At 39.9% G+C, this 25,499-nt stretch overlaps 2 protein-coding genes across 3 annotated transcripts in view; one reads left to right on the top strand and one right to left on the bottom strand.

Moving 5' to 3' along the window:
• The window catches only part of neur (E3 ubiquitin-protein ligase neur), a 75,464-nt gene extending 61,867 nt beyond the window's left edge, over positions 1 to 13,597 (top strand). For both annotated transcript variants that reach the window (XM_071592183.1, XM_071592181.1), the window contains exons 2-10: positions 5,693 to 5,883; positions 6,383 to 6,497; positions 7,034 to 7,249; positions 7,795 to 8,185; positions 8,461 to 8,587; positions 8,805 to 9,012; positions 9,133 to 9,324; positions 9,670 to 10,235; positions 11,314 to 13,597. In XM_071592183.1, coding sequence (XP_071448284.1) covers positions 5,693 to 5,883; positions 6,383 to 6,497; positions 7,034 to 7,249; positions 7,795 to 8,185; positions 8,461 to 8,587; positions 8,805 to 9,012; positions 9,133 to 9,324; positions 9,670 to 10,235; positions 11,314 to 11,580 — 2,273 coding nt within the window. In that variant the 3' untranslated portion in view covers positions 11,581 to 13,597. The remainder of the gene's footprint in view (positions 1 to 5,692; positions 5,884 to 6,382; positions 6,498 to 7,033; positions 7,250 to 7,794; positions 8,186 to 8,460; positions 8,588 to 8,804; positions 9,013 to 9,132; positions 9,325 to 9,669; positions 10,236 to 11,313) is intronic.
• A 51-nt stretch (positions 13,598 to 13,648) lies between these two features.
• LOC139694349 (uncharacterized) lies at positions 13,649 to 25,258 on the bottom strand. The gene is made up of 5 exons (XM_071592853.1): positions 25,175 to 25,258; positions 24,826 to 25,090; positions 24,205 to 24,226; positions 22,141 to 22,267; positions 13,649 to 13,774 (listed from the first exon to the last, which is right to left on the bottom strand). The coding sequence occupies exons 1-5, from the start codon at positions 25,183 to 25,185 to the stop codon at positions 13,726 to 13,728; spliced, it is 474 nt and encodes a 157-aa protein (XP_071448954.1). The 5' UTR covers positions 25,186 to 25,258; the 3' UTR covers positions 13,649 to 13,725.
• Between the last annotated feature and the right edge of the window lie 241 nt (positions 25,259 to 25,499).

The raw sequence follows: 25,499 nt of genomic DNA, 5'->3' as shown, positions 1-25,499 counted from the left end.
GAATATTCATTTGCTCTTACACACAAACACGCTTACGCATACACATGCATGGTAAATGCCTATGCGTGTCTTGTAATAGTAGGCGTTTGTCTTAAAATCTTTAAATTATTTTATATAAAATAAAGATTTTCGGGTGCTAGGGTTAGTGTGTGGCTGTGTATCGTCCGAATGAAAACTCTTTTTGTTTCTGCTTAAAGCTATCGTAACATTTTTTTAATAATCCACTCGCTTTTGAACTCACTCTCGTTGTCATTCGATGGGGCTTTGCTTTGGAATTCCCTGCGGAATGGGAGTGGAGTAATATTTGGTGTACAAACATGGTTGTTCCCTCACTCCATCCCTCCCCACGCCTTCGTGACTCGGGGGATGGGGAGAATCGAAGTCTTGTGCGGGGGAGGGTTGTAGGGGAAGAGAGGTGGCTGGGGAGAGCTAATGGTCGCGATCCGCCGCGGTTGCTAAGGCGACTCCCCCGCGCCACCCCCACGCATCTCTCCGTCTCTCTCTCTCTCTTTCCCCATCTCTCTCTCCCCCATTGACTCGTTGTCGATACGACTTAAGCGATCTCGTTGCGGGCAGTCGAAACCTGTACGTTACCTGCGTATCCGTCCTCTTCTTGCACGCCGTACAAGCTGTTAACCTTAGCCTCGTAGCGATGCCTCTCCGTCAGAGACCAGGTCGGGCGCCGTATTGGCAACGTGTGCCCCCTGGTGGGCGTCCTATTACGGAAATTTTCGACCGATACTCGGGCATGGGGAAGAGTGGCGTCCATTGCTTCCCCGTTTCCACGATCAAACACTGTCGAGGCAAAAGCGCGTGGAGATTCAAAAAACGGCATCCGATGCCTTTTCACTCCTAATGGATGGATCGAAAAGTTCTATGATATTGAGATACCCAGGTCGGTGTTTTGGGGGGAGGGATGGTTTATGGTCACATTGCGCGCACCCAAAAGGTGTGTCGTTCGTGTGTTTATTTTTATTGCTCGTTTCACGAGATCTGCATTTGTTTAGGTTTTCGATGCAACTCTTCTCTAAACTTTTCGGGCCAACAGTGGATTTGGTCGAAAAATATCGTGAAGGCCAATGTTCCTTGAGTGGTCTCCTCGCTCAAAATGCATCGCGGGAAGGTGGATTAGAGATTTTTGTGGAAATGGCGGGTCTTCGCACGCCCTTCCTTTGTCAGAGACCTCCCGCGCCGGAGAGACGTCGGACGTGACGCGATGGAGTAACCTGTACACGTAACTAAGGGACGAGATGCGTTGTGCAGCGTTCGCTCAAGTCTACTTTGATCCACCTCCCTCACGCCCCTTCCCCTATCCACATCGAACGTCGTGTGTGTTTATTTTTTTGTTGCTGCCGCGTTGAAAATGCTTCCCTTTTAACCCGCAGGCGACCGAAAAAACGCTCCGCTTCACAAAATCTGTTTCGCGATGCGGTTCTGTTGCCGCCCCCCTGTCTCCCTCCCCCCCCCTCACCCCACCACCCCTGTCGCCCGACCCGCATCCCTTTATTTCTCTCCCTCACTCCCTCCCCAATCCGCCGTATCCTCCCCTCCATCCTGGCTAATTTTCCACTTCCACTCGGATAAAAAGAGGACCCGGCGCTTGTGAGACAACCGCTTGTTTTTTTCATTATTATTTATTTTTCGAGTGTTGGAAAAGGAAAACCTCTCTCACTCTGGAAAAAAATAGTGAAAATTGGACCAGCCCTTAGCGATAAGTGGCCCTCTGGATCAGAGGTGACCTCTTCAATTTTTCTTTTCCTCTTCATCGTCTCCCTTGCTCGGATGGGACGTCTTGAGGTGCTGGGGCGGGAGGGGTCGCGAGGTTCTCGATACGCATCCTTTAAAAGGTGCGTGCATGACAGATGCAGATGCATAAATGTATCATTGTAGCACTCCCCGAGTGGTCGTTAGGAAGAAATAATGTATTCGCCGATAAATAATGCGTACCATTTTAATATCGAATCAAATGATCATGTTGATATACACGAAAAATGGCGATAACGAATGGATGAGCGCAAGCCTCTGTTTTAACTGTCGAATATCATATTCTTTGGTTGGAGTCTAGTGCCTCGCAGATAAAAAAATAGCCCGGGGGGGGGGGGGCTGGGGGTCAGGATAGGTCGCAAGTTGGGAGATACCATAAAGAGATCACTTAACAACTCCCTGACGAACATCCTCAAAACCCTTACCAGCCCATCGATTCCCCCCTTAAAACCCCGATGCTCTCTTCTCTGTAACACTGCCAGCACCCCATCGCGGGGGTTTTACATTCGGAGGGAAGAGTCATTTTGATTTTCGCCCATTTGCCCGTTTCGCTTATTCATCGTTGCTCTATTCCGCGACCTGTTATCTCTCTTCCCCACCCGTACCCTCACCTGTTATCTGCCCCCCCCCCCACCCTTTCTCGACCCTTGGTCTCCCTTCCGCATTATATGCAACTAAACCCTCGTCCCCCCCTTACCTTCGCCACCTGCCTCCCTCCCGGCCCCTATCTCCCTCCGCGTCCCTTTTGTCACACATTATCCCTCAGCCCCGTCCTCTCGCACGAAGCTTGAACACATGCGAATCTCCCGATCCTCCCCTACGCGAACCACCCTCCCCACTTGGACTCCCTTGTTATAGCCGCCCCTGCGCCCATCTCCCTCCCCCTCCCACACTCCCTCGGCCCCCTCAACCTCTCCCCTTCATCCGCGGAAACTCCCCGACGGGGTCTGCGTCGTCATGGCAACCGTCACCCTGGTTACCGGGGTTTCCGCGCGCGTGATGGTGTTTTCTGGCCCTGCCGACGCGCGGCGTTGTATTGTCCCCCCCCACCCCCCTTCCCTCAGCCTCCCTATAGCCTACCCGTGCCTGTATACATCCCTCTACCTCTCTCTCTCTCTTGCTCGCCTGCCTCCCTTGTGTTATTGCATTACAGAAAAATTCTATATATCCGTCTAACGGCTCTGTATGGGAAGCGGCCGTATAATTTGCGGTTTAGGAAGGAGGGACGGAGGGTTAATGAGTACTGAAGTTATCGCTGGAAAAATTTTATCAGCCTTTTTTAACAACTTCTCCAAAAAGGGGGGTTCCTTTTATTTTTGTGATTTCGCATGTGCTGAGAGAGCGAGTCAGAGGGAGAAACGACTCGATAGGGTTGATGGGATTGTTAAACGAAAAGGGTTCGGTAGGGAGAGGGATGGAGTATTATTTTTTTTTCGGAGCGACATGCAGCGGGTTATATTTTTGCTTGTGTTTTTTTTCTTTCGTGGAAGAGTTCGGAAGAGACGATGTCGTAGGAGGAGGTAAGAGAAAAAGATGGATTTGGGGGTGGAGTAGTTTGTGAAGGAGGTTTGGGTACAGTGTGTGGAAAAGAGAGTGGGGAGAGAAAGTGGGTGGAGGAAGAGAGGATGGAAGAGATTTGGGAGGTTGGTTGGTGGTCGGGTTCCCGCGCTCAATGAAGAGCGTTTGGTTGCTATCCACGTATTGCGACGGATTTTCCACGCTCTCCCCCGTCATCCATCCCCCTCCACCCCCGGCCAGTCAACCCTTTCCCATTCCCACCCCTCCCCCCTTTGCCCGCAACTCTTCCAACCCTCTCTCTCCCATCCCCCCTCCCCCTCGGGCTTCGCCTGCATCGCCATCAACCCGCCGTCCCCCTCTTGCCCCCGCCCCCCTTAACGTACCCCTTCCTGGCCTCTCTCTCTCTCTCTGTGTCGGTCTCCGCTCACTGCCTCCCCCCCTTCCACCGCTCTCCGTCCTACCCCCTCCACTCGGAAGCTCCCTTAGCAACTAAAACTCTTCTCGCCCTCTCCCCCCTTACAAACCCCCCTCGGCTCTCCTTCACCCCCCCCTCCTCCCTCGCCGCACCTTTTTCCATACCCTGTCTCCTCTTCGAGTAGGCACTCATTTGTTTGAGGACTATTTTTCTGACCCTAATGGGCCCTTCTCTTTTTCTTAGACATCGAGTGATGTTGTTTAACGAAGGTTTGTTCTGTTTTTTTTCGTTATTCGGTTGTTTGACGACTCGTGTGCTGGCGTTCGAGAGAATCCCGTCGTAACTAGGTTAATTTGTATCGAGCAGATGAATTTCGCGTGTCTACTTACCTAGAATGTCCTACCGGAAGCGCAACTGCCTTGTTTGTACGCGTTCGTTACTAAACCCCCGCACTGACATTGATGCGATAAATTTTAAATAGCCTTTCAAATTTAAGGGTAACTTTTCCACTTGCGCCATAGTGGGCCGTCGCCGTGTTGTTGAGTGTTGGCTTTCGTTCATTTTGTCCTCGTACGCTTGTAATTAGATATCTCGATGTATTTTTTTTACTACTAGAATAAACTAGTCTTTTTTCCTGTTTTCTCCGTTAATGCTTATTCAGTGATTCAATGCTGGGGCAAAAGGTCTGCCGATTTTTATGAACCGACATTTTCTTGGATCTCCTTTGTTAAAAACCGTGTAATTCATCCTGAAACCCGACTCTTTTTCCATTCTTTGCGTAATTGACTAATGTTTGGGGTTATCCGAATGCGAGTTTATCCATTGTCCTGTTTCTCTTCATCTCAAATCCTCCTCGCGGTCAACGTATGATTTCCAAGGGACCTAACCAAACGAGGAAGCTTTTGGAGACTTCTTCCCGAAATGAAAGGATATTAGAATGGAGCACGATTTTGATGCTCGTTATTTTCTTTGCCGAAAGAGAGGAAGTTTTTGGTGGGCTTTCTCTGCACTCGTCGGGTGTGTAGTCAGACGTAAAAGTCAGAATTTCGAACGATGCTTGATTCGGTTGTGAATTTGGACCAATTCCATTCACAGCGATCCCCGATTCGATTATCCAGGACTGATTGATTATGACATTTTTCCATCCTTCATCGATGAATGGATGGAACTTTATTTATTATATAAATACAGGATACTAGTGTCATTTGTATTGCCCGCCACTGAAAGCGCAATACAGGGTAAGTCGAATAAACTTTCTAAGCTTTCAGTTAACAAAGTGTAATGATTTTTTCTGAAACTCGATGTTTATGATTTTATCGAAAATATCAATCTGCTTGCGTCTGGATGTAAAAAAAAATGTTTTCTTAAGGAGCAACCTGGCAATTACTGTTGTGAATGTGACCATGGACGCTAAATCATTTGGGTACTTGGTAAAAGAGTTCAACTGAAGATGGAATGCAGTATTCATGAGCATTTCGGATTTGCATCTGAGACTAAGTTCATATTCCACTCGATACAAGGCGACTAGTGAGATACTTAATCATGAAGTCTCCTACTTTCGGCGCGCTTTGAGTCAAGTATTTATTGATTTATTAGTTGAACGCGTATGTGTCCTTAGCTGTGGTAAAGCCCCTGCGAATGTTTTCGGTATTCCATGGTGAAAAATGTACGTAGTCCAAAAAAGCACTGGAGATAGCAAGCAATATCTCCCATTCCCCCTGACCCCTCTTAACTAAGCTGAGAAGAAGCCTAACCCAATGAAAATTAACGATTTGCTGTCAAAAGGGGAGACGGAAGGTTTTTTCCACGGCACTAGCCCACCTTCCCCGCCGCACGAATGCTTGGTTTGTGCAAAGGGGGGAATTCTGCGGAGAGAGATACCTGTGCTAACAGCGCGTCGCTGTTATTATTATAATATCTATTGTTTTGTACTCATATGGTTATTTGGTGTGTTGCAGTTTTTTTGAAAATTTTCTTCTCTTCTCTCTTCCACAGCTCAATTTTCGGGCAATTTGAGTAGCTCAAATGCTGTTGCCGGGGGTACGAACAACCTGCCTCCCCTCCTCTTCCATCCGGTCCACGGGGAGAATATCAGGGTGTCGGAGTGCGGGGCTGTTGCGAGGCGCGTCGAGAGCTTCTGCAAGGGCCTCACGTTCAGCAGTCGACCCGTGCGGATAGCAGAAAAGGTAAATTGTTATTTGGCTACGGAATTGGTTTTGCATGGGCTCTGATACTTTTTACTTCTGAGCCCCAAAGACCGATACAATGTGACAAAATGTATCCGCAAACCTCTTGTTAATTATGAAAATAACTCATTCTTAAGCTAAACATCCTTTATACCTCCCTAAATTCCATCCAAAATACCTAATCTCCCTCTCCTTTTCCCTCACTTTCCAAGCATTCATTGTCCCCTCGGTTACCGTATTTGACATCCCATTGCCTCCCAGTATCTTGTTCATCCATTTGTCTTGCCTATTCGTATTTCTCCCTACAGCTATCTCTTCCCCCAAAATGGTCTAGAACATCATTTTTTCCTTTCCACCACCTCATCTCAAACATATGGCCACCTGCAAACCTCCTGCTTATCGAAGTAATATTTAAGCGAATAGTTTTAATTTCACCTTCGATTGAGAAATAGTTTTTGATTGTTCTCGAGAATTCATGCGTGTCTTTTTTTGTCTTCAGGTGTACGTGAAAATCATCGGCGTTTCCAACAACTGGAGTGGAGTCATCAGGTTCGGCTTCACCGCCAATGATCCCAGCACCTTGAGGAACGCCCTGCCCAAATACGCATGCCCAGGTGTGTATGTTGTGCGTAGCTCAAACGTTGAAAGCTATGAGTCGATGCTGGGGTGCAGACGCATGGGCTTTATATGTCCATATTTGCTGACGTAGTCAACAAACCGGAGCTTGGAAACAATCATGTCATCATTTAAAACTGTAATGAATTGCGTTGCGTAATTTTTTATGCCTTCGGTGGTGAATCGCGACGCTTCTCAACATTTTTGCATGAAAATTCATAACTTTAATTAATCTAATGCAGATAAAAAACAACTCGCGTGACGAGGCGGAACACGAATGACCACTGTGAAATAAAAGTAAGGCCTCAAGGTTTTGCAACGAATGGCCACTTAATTGAGATGCTTTTGATGATTAGTAATCAAAGAACTTCCTCGAAATGTACTCCACTATAATGTCCTCTGGACATTCCAGGAGTCTATGCGGAAGTGAATCAAAATTGGTGGTCGCCCAAGCTAGAAAATCAGGTCATGCGTCACCCTATTCATCTCTGATGGCAAACTGTAATAACGCTGTTCCCTTTATTGTTCTCGGCAGACATGACCAATAAGCCTGGTTGCTGGGCCAAAGCCCTTGCTGAGAGGTTCGCAGAGGTGGACTGCGTGTTGTTCTATTACGTCACCCAGACTGGTGATGTCCACTTCGGAATCAATGGAGAGGAGAGGGGAGTGTTCTTCACCGGTGTCGAGACCCGCGGTCCCCTTTGGGCAGTGTTGGACGTGTACGGCAACTCCACCGCGATTCAACTCCTGGGTAAGTAGAGCCTTATCCATTCTTTTCTCGACTTCATTTTTCTCTCGTGCGTAAAGTCCAGGGTGCGGCAACATAACTTCCTTTTTTCTAACGCAAAACGCTTTCAAAAAAGGAACTTATGTTGCCGCACCCTTAACAATAGGGCGATCTTGTTTTCTGCTCAGATAAAAATAACTACTTTCAATCAATGATTGATGAACGATATTTACTGTGACACTTCATTTTTGGGTAATTCGATAAGCTTTTTGATTTTTTAATGAATTTGAGCATGATTTAGAAGACTGTCATGGATTTTAAAAAAATGCCAGTGTACGGTATGCTTAATTTACAAAATGATGCACCATGTAATCAATTCTTTATTTTTTAAATCGGCAGTTATTTTAATTAAGTTCACATCTAATGGCTAGTGATCATAAAGAATGAGATCATTTTTAACTATTAAAACATTTGGTGTAATAATCTTTTTCAATGAATTCCCCAGATCGAAACATTGCTTGCATCCGTGGTTATCTTGCAGTACAGCAGGGCATATTTTCTTGTTTCAGATCCACGGCAGCAGCTCAACAATTCTCGCCGAATCCAAGCCCCTTGCTCGACTTCGTCGGGTGTGTCTGCCTGTCAGCAGGGCCCATCTCCGTCTTCCTCCACGTCTTCATCCTCTTCCTCTTCCTCATCCAACATTGGTATGGTGGACACGGTCTCAGATGTGGACCGCATCATTCCTTCAATTGCTTCCCTAAGCCTGCAGCAGCAACAGCACTTGCAGGTACACCTTCAGCAGCAGCAGAACCTGCAGAGGGCTGCGATGGCGGAGGGGTTCTCACCCTCTGCTGTAACTCCTACTGCGGCCGCTGGAGAATCCGTTGAGCAAGTTCCTGTTCAGCTTTCTCGGTTCCAACCCTCTGGCTCCCACTATTCGCCATTGCCATTCCATAGGTGAGAGCTTCACTTGGGGATTTTTGCATGGATGGGCTTAATTTTTTTCCACTCGAGTGGGATAGGAAAAGCGAGAGAATATATAAAAAAAGTCAAGAATTTTGATCTCCAATATAGTCTAGAAAACTTTTTCCTGGACCCTTTCATTATCGTGATAAACACTTGCCTTTCATAATAGATATTTTACTTGTAATTATGTAGTTTTTGGTATTAGTCTGTATTATTATTTTAAGTTAATTGAGTTGCAAGTTTAAAAGAGGTATTATATTTTACAGGACCCGTGGAAGAAATGTTCGCCTAAGCAATGATAGATGTGTTGCTAGCCGTTTAGATACAGAATTTTCAAGAGGCTACGTGTTCACATCAAGACCAATTGTCCTTGGTGAAAAAATTGTCGTTCAGGTAAATATAAATGTTTTGGTTGATTACTCATAGCAGTTAAATGTTGATCAAGTCTGGATTCATTTAAAAATTTTTATTATTTAGATGATCACCTTTTTCAAAGTAGTGCTTGATTCGATTTTTGGTTTAAAATGGAAGATAATTGATTGATTAATTCATTTTATTGTCTTTTTGAACTTGCTTTTACTAACTATCAATATTTTTATTTTCATAATAGGTGTTGGCAACAGATGCAGTTTATGTTGGTGCTTTGGCATTTGGGCTGACGTCATGTAATCCATCCCAAATACCAGGAGGAGGAGCTGACCTCCCAGATGACTCTGACCTTCTCCTTGACCGACCTGAATACTGGGTTGTGAGCAAAGATGTTGCTGGGGCTAGGCCTGAGAGAGGAGATGAGATATCAGTTTGCGTCACACACCTTGGTAAGGAAATTTCCATGTAACACAACAAATATCCCCAGGTTAATTCTTCGGATTTTAAAATTTAATTTTTTTATGAAATATTTATTATGCCTTCAATTAAATTTATTCTCTCAATTTCAGGTGAAGTACTCATATCTAAAAATGGCTCACCACCTGAAGTAAGAATGCATGTAGACCATACATTAGAACTTTGGGCATTTTTTGATGTTTATGGAACAACTCAGAAGATACGTATAACTGGAAGCTTCATAGAACCACAGCCACCTACGACATCACCATCTCCTGTGCCTCAGATACCTTCATCAACTTCAGGTAAAGTATTCTAATGATACCCTTCACCCAAATTGTAAAATCCTGTCTGACAAGTAATCTGCGGAGAAAAGTTAACTCTGAACCCAAAGCATGGGATGCTGACAAAATTATCTGCACTGAGATGGTTAAGGGAGCCTTATGATTTCTAATCATACTAGTCTGATTGTAAATAAAACATTCATGAACTTTTCAAGTCAGCTAGCTGGTGAAATGCATAGGGTATTTGCGTGCTATTTTTCTAGTTCTGATGGTATTGTCAAATAAAAATGTGACTAAAGTAAAAAAAATGCATTCTTATTTTATATGAACCCCTCTTCAGCCCATTAATTTGTGATTAAATTACAGGAATGTCTTCCTGTGTGGTGTCATCATCTCCAGCTACATCGTGGCCAAATTCACGGCCAGGAGACCAGCAGTTACAAGCTCCGAACCTGAGTAGGCTCAGGGTCTGCTTGCCTTCGTCTTCTGACCACCCAGCCCCCCCACCATATCATCCAGCTCCGAGTGTTGTCCTGACACCCGTGACTTCCATCTCCGGCACCACTAGTCCTTCTCCAGCGCATCCCAATCACCATCCACACCATCATTCCTCACACCACCACCACTCATCATCACACCAGTCCTCCTCGCCAGCATCGTCTGCATCACCAACGCCAGGCAGTGGCGTCCTAGTTGTCAACCTCCCTCCTGCCCAGTCAAATTACCTGAACCAACAGCAGCAGAGTCAGTCTTCCCAGCAGTCTCACGGGCATGGGGCTCAGCAGTCGCATCAGGGATCGCAGCAGCAGTCTGGCCACCATCAGAACCATCGCATGCCACACATGTCGTCCTCGTCTTCCCTTTCTGTGGTGGCAATACCACCCTCAGGCTCTGGGACGCTGCTCTCAACTTATAGCCATACTTACATTGAGGTGAGTAAACTCGGCTATTTGCTCTGCGGAGGATGTTTCCTCTACCATCGCCAGCTCTCAAAGGGTGAATTGAATTAGTTGGTTCAAGGGGATGATTTCACTTCCATTTTTGCATCAGGCAATGAAATTGATTGGAATAGGAACCCACATTGTCTAGTAGGGAATTGATGTACCACAGGGGGAGTCAGTCAGCTGCATTTTAAACCGTGGTATGTCATTTGATAACTCTTGAAGTGCCTTACATCGGCAGTGGATGGCAATGCCAAAATCTCTTTCATTGTACTTAGTGCAAATGAATTGCATAGTTCCAGGCATCATTAATTGGACATGTAGCATATAATGCTGGCCGAATAATTGTAATATTCCACTAGTCATATAATTTATTTCTGACCAAGCTTCAAAAGTATTATAAGTAGTCTGATCTGAGGATGATGTGATACATTAGAACCTGGTTAGAAGTAAGTTTAACAAGTGGAACATTGCTGTAATTTGGTCGGTAATATGTCTATTACAGATTCGTGTGTGGCCAACCAATTTTGATATTTGGTACTACTTAGAGCCTAGCTATAATGAAGTACCTTTCTATGTGTTGTCTACTCCTGAAGTCTTTAAATTTTAGAAAGATACTGCACACTCAATTTTGATTTATAAGTTCTCAAAATCCCACGGAATCAAATGGGTACATACTTATATTCCCCTAAAAGGATGTGATCAATGCTAGGACTTGGTTAAAAAATGCAGGATTGAATCCAGTGTAAGATTATATAATCTTGTGATATCGGAAGAAAAGATTTCTCCTCTAGTTGGATATCTTACTTTGGTTTTGAGAGAATAATTATCACCTGAAGAACTGATGTTTATTAGTACAAGGTCATCATGAGAAATTATTTGATGCTAAATTTTGTTTAACATGATTCATAATACCGTTTTACTAATCTCATGTTGGATTTTACAATAATTAATCAACTGGGGTAATCAGTCAAAGTTCTTTTTAGCCAAACTACTAGTGTTTTGGCATTACATGTGTTCGGAATTGAATTTTTCTAAATGTCTTTTTTTTTATTCTTTAATCCCACAGCCAGTGTCAGCCACAACCTCATACTCTACCTTGGAATCGAGTGGAGGCCGTACTGGTACCATGATGAGTGGTGCCGGAGGAAGTGGTGGTGCAGGGAGTGAGTGCTCAATTTGCTATGAGCGCCCAATAGACAGTGTACTTTACATGTGTGGCCACATGTGCATGTGCTATGAATGTGCATTGCAGCAGTGGAGGGGCAAGGGCGGCGGCCACTGTCCTTTGTGTCGCGCTCTCATCAAGGATGTCATTCGCACGTACAAATCCTGATAGCATTCTGCAAGGCGTGGAGGGCCCTCCACCAGGAAAAGAGACCGTGTTGTTGGTGTAAATATCTCTGCAGGAAGGAGCAATTGTTGACATTTTGCAAAGAGTGCGTTGATATTTGAGCTGAAACTCTCTCTTGAGACGGTTGAATGGTGGGTCTTGTGCTGTGGAGTGGAAGGGCAATGAAAATGAACCAAACGGACCCTTTCATGAAGAGATCTATCTGTGGATGGTTTATGGCCTTGAGAGTGAAGTGTGAGTGGTTAGCCAATGCAAGCTCGACCAGTTGGCCGCATTGCGGAAGACTCCAGCTTTTATGTGAGATACCAGTGGTTGAGCTGTGACATAGAGATAGTGCCTGCTTTATAAGAATGCCAGTACTCCTGTCTGTTAATAGCGAGAGGATTTACCAAAGATGATGTGGAAATGATACAAGAACCTTGAACCTTTTGAGATATATTTATTGTTTATTAACATCTTTCTATTGATATTTATTGGACTTAAATTCAAAACATTCTAGTCATGTCATCGTACCTTCATTGCAGTCCCCTTCTTTCACTGAAGAGAAACTAAGGAAGTAATAGAACAGGGATGTGATTTAGTCCAGAGTTGTGTGCTCTTCTTGAACATCATATGGCTTAAGACATTACCTCCTTCCATTTTTCCTCTATTTTCTTTCAACTTTTTTTATGTGACCAAAAAAATAAGAGCCATGACCCTTAATTGGCCTGGTTTCATGTTCCCATAAGACTTTAAAAAAAGTATTTTGTATGTTTGTGAGCCCTGTTCTAAATGTTCCTGGCTGATTCCACCCTCTTTCATAGACTTTTAATACCTCCCTTTGGATGGGATAATTTTTATTGTGGAATTTTGAGTTTAATTGGGTGTCTTCTTTGTGAACAAATTCTTACCTAAATGTTATAATCTCAATTCTGAGGTAATTTATTCTAAGCCTACAGAAATTAAATTAAATTTGATGAATAGCAATCATCTAACGGATTAACGACTGAATTTCATCATGCCTTGGGATTGGAAGCATATTTACCATTGAAAATTTTGTTTTGGTCCCATGTTGAATTGAAAATCAAACACGAGGGCAAAAAATACGAAATATATCTATAGATGTGAAACATGAGGAGAAAATGATGTGTAATTTGTTTTAATACCAGTGTTATTTATGCATTGTTTATGCCAGAGTTACTTTATTTTTTGGGTAGGAAAATTTATGATTATTCACTGGTGGTTTTTATATATTCGGAATGGAATTGTGAAATCACAGATGGGAGATTCATTTCTAGTGTCTTATTTCATTATTTTTTTGTTTCGTTCACTTGATTGAAAGAGTCTGAGATCTTTTATGAAGCTGTCACAAAGCTCAAATTTGTGGATAGTCATTAGAAACCCTGTATTTCTCAGCACATAGTGTACTCATTCTTTTTTTTTTTTAATATATTTTGCTGTTAAAATCTAGTCATGTTTGGGTGAGGGTAATAGTATCTGCAAACAAATGATGTTTGTATCTCCCATAAAGAGTTATTTTTTTGCAGACATTACCTTTATTTATGTATTTTTTCAATTGAAACTGCAAGATTAAAATCACCAGCAGGGCTATTTTTTATTTGGGAAGATCGAGCATTATTTTGATATATTTTTTGGCATGCGAAAGGGATTCGGCAGATATTGTTTCTGTAATTTTATAATTTGACATCCAGTGGCATTGGTGGTGGTTGTCAAATGCTCGAGCAGCCAACAATTTAAAGTGGACTATTCTGTATGATGGAAAAAAGATGTCTTCCCACTTTAATTCTAATTCTGCCAAGAGCAAGTTGTGACATCCTTCCTGCCTCTCCTCAGCTGACTGTTCATCATAGTGCAATGTTTTCAACTAGCTCATGTATGCAAGTGATGTTGCTGTAGAGTTGCACTAACTCTCATCCTTACAGTACATGATTTTTATCTGTGCATTGTAATGCCTGTCTTGGAGCATATATTTGTAAGTTTTCAGGTTGTATATCTTGAGAATAAAAAATCAGTTTATCATGAAATTCCTTTTTTTTAATCCAATGAAAAGAATAATAAATGGCTACAAAAATATTTAACAAAAATAAATGTCATATTCTAAGTAGGATGACACATAACAGGTGACTATTAATGGATGAGAAAAGCACTGGATTTCAGCCTCTTCCTTTCACCATATCTGCAAAGAAATAACATAATGGCTATCATTAGAATTGACTACTTATTATATAGTTTTTATAACAAAATATTTAGTTTTCTTTGCTCTTCAGATGCCTTGTGTAGTCAGTGTAGTGTGTCCATAGGGTACATATTGATAATTCTTACCTTGACATCAGGTTAACCAGGTGCTGAATCACCAGAGTTTGCACATCGCCCATACCTAAAGGGCAACTGGAACCTACAACCTTTGGGTATGCAGGCAAGCAAATTACCCACCTGACTAACACTGGAGGCAAACACTGAAAAATCCATAGTTAAATGCAAAATAAATGCATATGTATTTTGGGTTTGGGTTAGTTCAGTGGCTTGTACTACTTCTCACCTTTAGTGTCTGGGTTCGAATCCCGGTGGTTGTAGAGTTTTTCAGAGGAATCCCAATCCCTACTTGGGTGCCATGTGAAGGGTACTGGAGTATGGGGTACTGGGGTAATGGAGTATGCCATTCATCCAATGTGATGTTTAACTGGGCGATCCCTTGGCTTCATTTGTAAAGAGTGGGCTAATGCCAAATCTCAGACAAGATAAGCTGGCTAGAATAATTGTCCCCTCACAAAATTACTTCTTCAAATGAAATAAGTAACTTTGTAATTCCACACACACTTTATTTAAAAACACCTGATCTCACACGCTAAAGACAAATTTCCCAAAGACAACGAGGAGCGGAGTGTATGAATTAAAGTGCCCTTGAGTGTTCCACTAAATACGAGCATTGTATGTTGGGCAAACGGGATGGAAATTTAAAGAAAGGATAAAGGACGACAAAACATGTATTAAGAATTGTTTATAACATCTCTCTTGGCCAAGCACCTCTTTGAACGTGACCCCAACTAAAGTGCTTTGAGACTGGAATTCTCCATTTTGAAAATTTACGACCGTAGACTCAATGCCCATTGCTAGAATGAACTTGCTAATGAAATTTCGTATCCCTCCTACTTCCCCATCCTAGCTCTATAACTCTTTCACCTCCAGTGCTCCCTACAGGGGATATCCCCCTCCCAAACAAACCCCCATTAACAGCCAATGATTGACACTGATTGCTGTACTTCCCTTTCCTTTCCCTGCCATCCACATTTTAACCCTTTTACCTCACTCGAACCAACCTCCCCATCGCCTGCTCTGAAGGCATATACACAAAGTTGTTTTCTGTGAGGACCACCTGATGATGACATCAAATGTGAAAAATTAGGTTGTGTTCTAAATGAAGCATATGTGGTATGACAAAGTTACTTATTTCATTTCAATATGTTGGGTAAATTCCATAAAGTTAACCTGAAGACAGCAAATTTTAATAAATTACTTTAATTAATTACTTTTAATAAAAAATTTCTATTGTGCTCAACAATTTCTTTGCCATAAGCATACAATGCTGAAGGCAAGTTCTCCAGAAGAAGTGTATGCTGCTGACCTACTGAGGTAGATTAACAATACTTGCTCCTGAAATTTATTCTACATCTTCTGGGTAAGATTTTAATTTTTGACGATTTTTTTTAAATTATACATTTGTAATTTCACTGCCTAATGTTTTATGGTTTCTAATATTTCAGCCACAATGGAAAATCTGAAGCTCCAGTATCACTCTAAAAGAAAGGAATATTTCACTTAAAAATCATCTTGCAATTGGTAGTGATGATGCTTGAAGTTCTTTGGATAATATCGACCTTGTAAAGCAGTTTTAACTGGGATCATGGAAACATAATGGCTTAAGTGAGTACAATGTGTATTTATCATAGATTAACTATTTTGATGATATCCCTCCTATAATCATTGAGTTACATTCACAGGTCCTGAGTCACTGAACATGGAGGACAGTTAGGATATTTCAATAAAAAATTCGATAATATCTTCCTGTTTAGCCAAAAATTATCAATACAGTTTCCTCCTTCCCGAAAACCTCCTAACCATTTACCATACATTGATTTTCATATCATACCAACTATATTGGTTTTTTAAATGGTCACAGCAATTACAATAGTCCCTGTATGATAGGCTATTTAAAACTTGATCATCCACAATTCTAATTGATTTGAAGAGTCCCCCATCTACTTTCGTTCTAGTCTCCAGCCTTTCCTGTTTCTCACTAACAATTTCCTCAGAATATATATATATATATATATATATATATATATATATATATATATATATATATTTCGGCACTTCCGTGTTACGTCTATATAGATATATGTGTATATATATATATATATATATAGATATATGTGTATATATATATATGTATATATATATACTATATATATATAGTTATATATATATATACTTATATATATATACACTATATATATATATATATATATATATAAAAGATTATTAAAAAAAGAGGTTAAAATGGGTATCCCCATCATTCCCTTTGCCTAGTACTGCCAATTCCAACTCTCAGTTTGCCATCAACACCCATACAGTCTGAGACATGCACATGTTTGAATAAATCATCTATCTCTCCAATCTACTCCTATCATCTGCAAGATGTTCATTCATTTGCCCAGTATTTTTCTTTTAGAGTCTGTATGCCCAATCTCTTCCTGCTCCCTGAGAAATATCTCACTTTCATGTACAGGACACCAATTTAGCAATTCCTTTGTAAACTTCCCATGTCCTTGCAGAGTCCTCCGTGCTTTTTTTCCACCTTAATTTACCAACCCAGTTTATTTTTCTTTATTTGCACTTTCTTATTTCTTCTCCTGTTTACATTATTCCATTTTCCTCTCATTTATATCTCTATTCATCTCATCTGTAATCAATGGTTTTGTGATTCTTTTCCTATTTACTGTTCCATAAGCGATTAATCCAGGTGTTCCCCAGGACTCTTGTTCAGGGGCCTATTCTGTTATTTCCATATATTAATGATCTCCCATATAAACTTGGTAATATTCCCCATTAATATCCTGTGACACTAATATTATATATTTTCCTATGCCTCTACTCAGGAATTCGTTCACCATTGCAGTTTCGCCACACAGAAAATCAATTCGTGGACCCATCACAATCTTCTTAAAATCAATGTCGAAAAGTCACAAAGCAAGATATTTGGTCTCAAAACACACCTACCCTAGTGCTAAATATTCCTTTAGATGGAAAAAACTTTGCCTCAGGCTGAGTCTGCCAAATTTATTGGCTTTAACTTAAACTCCCAACTTCATTGGGATTGTAGACATTCTTTTGATGAGACTTATCTCATTGTATTTTCTTATTCACAATATTTGTTTCACTGCTTCTGACGATTCCCATTGACATTCCAATTGTGATTTGAACAATACATCTTCACTAATAAGGCCATCCAACCAACTGAAGTTACATGGCTTTGCAGTCTCCTCACCGAAGATCAGAAGTTCCATGAACTCCCTTTTATGTGGATCCTACCATTCAACCTAACTGGAATGGGTGGCCCTACCAAGAGAAATTATCATTCATTTCACCAGAACAGATCTAGGTGCCATCAGAAGGCACAATCCCTTTCACCAAGTCATAATTGTAATTAATGGGGAAGGCAATCTGGTTATAATAATCCCTAAATGTCCACTGAACAATTTTGTGTTATCTGGTTAACAAACCAAACTTCCATTTTTTACTAATCACCATTCAATTCTTCCTAGGGGCTATTTTTAGTCAACTGGGAATTATTGTTCCATCATAATGCTATGAAAGATTGTGAACTGCTCCTGGATGTAAAATTCTTTGAAAAATAATACTTAAATATTCTTTTACTTACAGGTAAACCCCATGATAGTTCAAAATATTGAAACTTTGAATAATGATAATAAAATGGTATTAATTTCTGATGAAAGAAAACAGCTGACCAATTAATTAGTTGTAACTGGAAATGCACATTGATCATACAAAGTACCGCATTTTCCAATCGATAACGTGCACCCAGAACTTGGTAGTTGACATGAATTCGTACAGAGACCACGCGCCCAGGGCTTCTCATCTTGAACGTATATAGATGCCACGCTTCTCTAATAAATGGTTACAACCAATGAATATATGAAATCATAATTACATGTGGCTATATCTACCGTAAGTACACAGAAGATAAGAGCCAGGTATTTAAATTCATTCCAACACATCAGGATCAAAATATAAACAATATTCACAAGCCAACACAATATGCCGCCTTCTGCTTTTTCGCTATGATGCTTAAGTCGAAACGAGACACAGGTTTTTGTGCCCTTTTATTTGCCATATAAAGTAACCTCCAGCAAATCAAATACAAAAAAATAAGACAATGAATGAAATAGAATTTTCTTGTTTTATTTCACTTTGTTAGTATCGGCTTTCAGCTGTTCTACACACACACTATGAAAGTGCCGCCTACATGGTAATTGTTTCAAACGTGAATTGAGTTAAGTTTTTGTAATAAATAATTTTCTCAAGATAATTACCCATGGAGAAGAAAATAGCATACACCGATGTTTAAGCTAGAAGCCATCATTTTCGTGAAAGGAAATCGCGAGGTGATTTCCTTTCACGAAATAGTTGGGAAAAGTGGATCATGCCTGGTATGAAAGACTACACAGGATCGAGAATGATTAAAAGTGTGTCTTTTGAAGAAATAAACCGGTGGATCCTGGAAAGTTGGTAGGAAGTTAGAGTGTCTTGTGTAAAAAATGGATTTGAAAAAGCTTTTGGCAATATTTCAACGCCAGTGCTAGGAGATGAGGAAGAGTTAACTTCGGAGAACGAACTCGGTGATGTGCCAGGTGAGATAATAAATGCATTTAATTGTGATTCAGGTGACGAATTTCTTGGATTCGAGTGATCGACCTAGGCTGCCATATATTTATACGTACGTGTGTATAATGTGACGCACTCTCCGATTACGTGAAGTACTATATATTAGAATAAAGATGTACTACGTATTAGATTAAATGAAGTAAAGAAATTATGTTTCTTCTTTATCTCATGGAATTGTGAGTTGAAATAACTGTAAAAGTAGCAGATCTGTATGAAAAAGAATGCAATTAGAAAGGTAGGCTTTCAGACTATTTTTGAGACACACTTCTTTAAATTATTATGTACATGGGTATGTAAATGTTTGGGATCTTCAATTTTCATTACATAACGCGCATCGTCATTTTTTCAATCATCTGAACATTTTTGTATAGATGCGCGTTATCGATTGGAAAATACGGTAAAATAAATAATAAAACACTACCAGACCAAGCTTGGCATCATGCAAGATTGCTGTATACAGCACTGTAATCTTCATGACATTATGGATCATAGCTTGTCAAGGTATGTTTACCATTTTTTTTTGCTTTGCTGAATATTATTACCCGATGGTACTTTTGCTGAGGTATCTTAGCTCTTGACATTTATAAAATTATAATTACTCAAGTCCATCATTACCTACATATAATTTAATTAGACTTTCAATAGTTGGGATGAGATTCTCAATGAATTTGGAAGGCTAAGGTAAGCTTTATGGAAGGAGGGAATATACTGTAATAATGGATTGGTTCACGTATTTTGGCAGAGTTTTGTGGGAAAATCAGCTTAGGAAGAGAAGAACTGTTTTGGCAGAAGAATTTTTCACAAGAATAAGGACAATGACAGAAAAAACTAAGTAAAAAAATTAGCAAAAGATTAGTACGGCTGCATGGTTTGAAAATGTGGTTTTTCAAGCAGGAGGATGAGAGTCAATAAGAGGCTTTTGAGAGAGGTGGATGCGGAGAAGAATTTAAAAAACCAGTTGGACACACATAAAAGATAAATGGTCAAGTTTTAAATATAGTGGCAGAAGAGAGGATGCTGATAGATAAAATTCAAAGGCAAAAAAGTAGTTGGAGGTAATATGAGAAACAGGAGGATGTTGAAGGTTATGATAGAAAGAAGAATATTAATTAGGTCAGTGTATATGTGTGTATATATATATATATGTGTGTGTGTGTGTATATATATATGTATATGTATATATTTATGTAATGTATCGTCCGCTTAAAAAAGATAAGGCAGGGGCTGCAGGTTAGAAAATGGAACGTAGAAGCAATAAATGGATTGAAAAGGAAGGAGTACCAACAGGCGATAGAGGAAATAACGGAGGATGGTAAAGAGCTAAGTACTGTCGAAGAAAACTGGGAAAGTACCAAGAAAGGGTTATTGCAAGCCACAAAAGACACTGTTGCAACCGTTGACATGAGAAGGACTAGGAAACCATGGATCACGGATGAGATGCTTACAAAGATGGATGAGAGGAGAAAATGGAAACAGAGTCAGGCAAAATGAAGTACAAAGAGTTAAACAATGAATTGAGGTGGGCAACAAATAGGGCAAGGGAAGCATGGTGGAAGACGCAGTGTGAGGATATGGAAAGTTGGCAGAGGAAGGGTGAAATAGTTGTGCTGTCCAGCAATGATAAATCTTTATCAGGAAAAAAGAAAGGAAGATCTATGGTAACAGTTAGAGATAAGGCGGGTAAGATAATAGTTGACACAGGAAAGATCCAAGAGAGATGGAAGGAATATATAGAAGAATTGTATAGTTACAAACTTAGACCAACAAAGTTAGACATAGAAAAGGAACATGACATAGAGGATCATAGCTTAGGTCCAGGCATACTCGACGATGAGATAGAAAGGGCATTAAGGGAGATGAAGCTGAATAAGACCTTGAAGGTGGATAACATTCCTGTGGAACTACTGAAATGTTTACGAAAATTTAGGAAATTGGAGAGGAAGAAGCTATATTCGTAGTATTTATGAGGAAGGAATCTGGCTGGAGGACTTTGTGAGATCAGTTTTAGTTCCTATTCCGAAAAAGGTAAAGGCTACATCATGTGAGGACTACAGGACAATAAGTTTGATATCCCACGCAGCTAAAGTTGTTCTCAGGATCATAAACAAAAGGATAGAGAGTAGGGCAAATGATTACTTAGGGCATGATCAGTTTGGGTTCAGGAAGGGGACAGGTACACGTGATGCCATTGCAGTAATGAGATTATTAATCGAGAGGAATATAGAACAAAACCAGCAGGTATTTGCAAGTTTCGTAGATTTCGAAAAAGCGTTTGATAGAGTGAATTGGGAAAAACTAATGAGTATATTGCAGAAAATAGGAATAGATTGGAGGGAAAGGAGGCTAATCCGCAACCTGTACATGTCTCAGACTGCTCAGGTGCGAGTGGGGAATGGGGAGTCCGGCTGGGCAGTGTCAGGAGGAGGTGTAAGGCACAGTTGTCCATTATCACCATGGCTGTTCAACCTATTTGTAGAGGAAATGATAAAAGAGGCATGGGAAGAACTGGAGGTAGGAATGAAAGTGGGCAGGGAATTTGTAAAATCAGTAAGGTTTGCTGATGGCCAAGCTTTATTATGTCAGTCAGCCAAGGGGTTGCAAGCATTGCTGAGTGAATTGGAAATGCAGGGAGACAGGTATGCGATGAGAATCAATATCAATAAAACAAAGGTTATGCGATTTTCTAGAAAGAAAAAGGCTAAGCTAAACATTAAAATAGGAGGGCAAAAACTAGAGCAGGTAGAACAGTTTACGTATCTCGGTAGTGTTTTGGACCAGCATGGTCAAAGAGTAGGGAGGTAAGGAGAAGAATTGCACTGGGTAAAGGGGCTTTCACAAGGAGGAGGGAGTTGATGACAGGGATGTTGAGTAAGGATATTAAGAAAAGACTTGTAAAAACTTTGATATGGAGCGTAGATATGTATGGCGCGGAAACGTGGTCATTGAAGCAGGAGGATAGACGTAGACTGGAGGCTTTTGAAATGTGGGTGTGGAGAAGAATGGAAAAGGTGAAATGGACGGAGAAGAAAACAAATGGGGAAGTACTTAGTATGGTGGGCGAAGAGAGGGGTTTGTTGGGAGAAATCCTTCGGAGGCAGGAAAAGTGGATGAGGAGGTTTTGACTGGCAGTGCGATGTTGAAGACTGTAATAGAGGGAAGAATGTTGGGCAAACAAGGAAAGGGAAGGAACAGGATCGGGATGTTGGATGGGATGAAAGGAGGAAGAAAGTACTCAGACATGAAGAGGGACCTGATGTAGACTAGGATACTGGATTTTGTGTTGTGTTAGGGGTCACAAAATATTTATTTAGTAGCTGTGTCCATCCAAAATCCTACCTTAACCGGTAGATTACCTAATAATAATAATAAAATATATATATATATATATATATATATATATATATATATATATATATATATATATATATATATATATATATATATGAATTATAATGATAAATTTAAAATATAGCAGAAAGATTGTCTTTTCTAAGGTAATTATCCAAACCATGTTGTTTTCTCTGCACATTTTAGCTGCTATGACTAAGAGTAAATATATAAATTACTTTCATCACTTACCTTTCTTTTCTTGATATTCTATTTTTGTTCAATGTATGCAGGCGCTTATCCGGACTCACTTTTGTACATTTATCACCTTCCTTCTTTTTCTTCTCATATTTTTGTCTTCCTCTTTTTGTAGTAATTACTGCAAAAATGGAATTTTCAATCTATTCATTTATTTATAGTCTGGAAATGTTATTATTGTTATTTGTATCTTTCAATGGCTTGTTGAAACTAATTTAGTATAGTGGGCATTGGCATATTTTACATTTAACGCTACACCTTTTCATAGCTCATATACTTGCCAACTACCTCATTGGATACCATTAATTTCAATGTTTTCCTCATTTAATGTAAAAAGCCAGAATTTTTTGTATTCATATATAACCTATGCCGTTCATAATGTTCTATTGATATAAACCAAATTTTGAATAGTTATCTACCTTTCAAGACATTTAGGGCTCAATTGGTTAAATGATATGTCGCCCCTATGCACCATTATTTTACCCCTTGGTGCATCACACTGTCACTAATTTCGATAATGAATCTGTCAATGATTCGGAAACTGAACAGAATACATTTAAAAAATCTCAATTCAAGTGTCAAAACTCAAAGAGGTCCCTTTGATGCAACAAAAACAACATTTTAATGCATTAGAGTCCTAAATATCGTAAACATTATAACACACAAACTTATTTGTCTGAATACAGGTGAAAGTATTCTTTAAGTTTCCTGGCTATCACTCTCCTTCTTTATGCATGTGTTTCAAATGTAATTATATCAAGAGCTTGGATTAAATGCCGATTTTTTTTAAATTAAAAATTCTATTGAACCGAGAGAAAAACTTTTAAAAAACGTACCCAGATAAAATGGGTTATTAGGCTGGTAAATTGTATTTTATATGAAATATATAAAAATGAAAAGAATGAATCATCTGTGTCTACTTCAATCATTGAGAAATGTTATAATATAGTAATACTTAGTGTTTGACAGAATGAGAAATGAAAATGAAGAGGATTCAGATGACCATCAGAATTTTTCATCAAGATATTTTTCTGCCCATATCATTTAAATCTCATTAACTCTCATTATCTCCTTCATTCATTTTAATAACTTCCCCTCTTCTCCTGCCATGAGTTAAGAATTTTTTTCAGACTTCACTATTCAAATAATTTTCTCCATAACCATATTTCTCAGGTCTCTGCTTCACCTGCCTCAAATACCAAGTTTTCAGATCATGCAGCGCGATGCACCATATTTGTCATTAATAATCTTTATTTAAAGTTTATAGATGGCCATCTGTCCCTTTACACTTGGTGGAGTATTACTTCTACCAATTTTATCAGGGTCTGTTTTTTCAACTTCAAGTTTTGGGAGTCATCATACTTTTAGTTTTGCTGGTTTAATTACACTAAATATTACATGAGAGTTGTGCACTTGAGTTCTCGAACATAAATGTGGATGGTAAAAAAAAAAAATTATACTTAGTGGCAAGAGAAAAATAAAAGACTAATTTCATTCAGAAAACTCTGACATATACTCAGTTAAAAAAAATTATATTTTGATTCTTTTTGCCATCCTCTACAGTTAAGGATTTTTTAAAAACACCTGAAATTTTCACGTGACTTGAAATGCATCATCACGATACATGAACACGTTAAACATCCAGTTTGACATATTGCCGTATTTTCCCATCGATAACGCGCACCCAGAACTTTGTAGTTATGATGAATTTGTATAGATACCGCGCGCCCAGGGCTTCGCAGTTATCTTGAACGTGATAGATGCCGAGCATCTGTATTTACAGATATATATTTGCGTAAAAATTATATGTAGTGTGTGTAAAAATACGTCTGTTTGGATTTTTTCAATTTTCATTACATAACACGCATCGTCATTTTACCGATCATCTGAACATTTTTGTATAGATAACGCGTGCGTTATCGATGGGAAAATGCGATAATTTAAAGTAAATGCAAACATTTTTCTACATCTTAGTGCTGGTCAATGCATTAAAACATACATTCAAATATAAATCCTATTCGTGGAGATGAATACTGATAAATTTTATCCTTAACTAACCTTTTGGCAGTTCCTTAAAACACTGAAAGAAAAAAAGTATTGGTTAGAAAGTTAAACATTTCAGTAATGGAAGGATAGATATAATACAATGCAAAAAATTTTATATCATTTTAGTATCTATTGGATGTATTGATATTCAAGAACAGTACTCTTAGTTTACTGATAACTAGGCTCCAATGCAAGGTTTGTATAAAAAGTATTGGTAAAAGCTGAGTTGAGGGTCTGCTTGAGAATACCTTCTGCAATGCATTAAAGAAGATCCCGACTTTTCGGACGATCGTGAATTGGAACCAGCAGACTATTTCCTATTCTCAAGAGTGAAATCCTCCCTCAAATGACACCACCATGGGACCCAAAGTGCCGTCAAAGAAGCTTCCACGAGACCCCAAAGGACCTTCCGGAATCCTCCTACCAGGGAGCCGTCGAGTCATGGAAAAGTTGTTGGCAAAAGTTTGTCCATGCTTAAGGGATATATTTTGATGAATTTGGGGCATTATAGCAATAACTGAAATCTATTTTTCCAATAATTTTTATACAAACCATGCAAATCTTGGGGCATGAAATTGCATTTTGACGTACAAACCAGTGTAATGAAAACACTTACGAATGTGGTTATTTTACCTTTGAGTCTTCAATGATGTTTGACTTGAAATCTACAATGTACCCATTAGAATCATCTTCATCCCATTCTGGTCCTGATTGAAACCCCTCATTTTCTGGGGAAGGTGGTGCATTGTAGTAATCATATGTCTCAAGTGAACAATCCTCTGGAGACATATACTCAGAATCTAAATCAATATACACATTTATTTCCCCCTCTCCTTGTAAAACTTCTTCATACGTTTGATCTTTAAGATTCTCTATAAGAGCTGGGCCTGACATTTTCCTGAAAAATATATGATAACATCATAATGGTCAGGTGTAATGGCAACAAATTTTCTGCCTAGATTAAGAATACTAATTGACCTACATCTGATCCATAGAAGCGGTTACAAATAATAATGTGACTTGGTGCTAAACGAATCTATTTCAAATACAGTGCTTCTACAGTCTTCATACTTCCATAAAGCCAGCAGTTTACGATGGGGTGATGAAGGAGCTGGCTAACAAGCCTTTCACGTTGGCCACTGACTGCCATTGCAACATACACATTGAAACGTGATATGTCAAATCTGCATAGGCGGGAAGAACTGAGCTGATCACAGTGAATTCAAAAATGAGTATAGCTGCATCGAGACACTAAGGCATTAGGAAGCATGCTTTTAGGTGGCTAAATGTTAGGAGCATAATGAAAA

Source organism: Hetaerina americana, unplaced genomic scaffold, assembly GCF_022747635.1.
Source record: "Hetaerina americana unplaced genomic scaffold, ioHetAmer1.1.p SCAF_5, whole genome shotgun sequence".
Lineage (NCBI taxonomy): Eukaryota > Metazoa > Arthropoda > Insecta > Odonata > Calopterygidae > Hetaerina > Hetaerina americana.
The sequence above is the reverse complement of the archived record's forward strand: the minus strand, read 5'-3'. Positions and strand labels throughout refer to the sequence as shown.

Coding starts and splice junctions, on each gene's coding strand:
- LOC139694349 (XM_071592853.1), bottom strand. Junction 24,227..24,825: donor ACATCATTGAAGACTCAAAG/GTAAAATAACCA, acceptor TTTTTCTTTCAG/TGTTTTAAGGAACTGCCAAA. Junction 22,268..24,204: donor TTTTAAGGAACTGCCAAAAG/GTTAGTTAAGGA, acceptor CCATTTTTGCAG/TAATTACTACAAAAAGAGGA.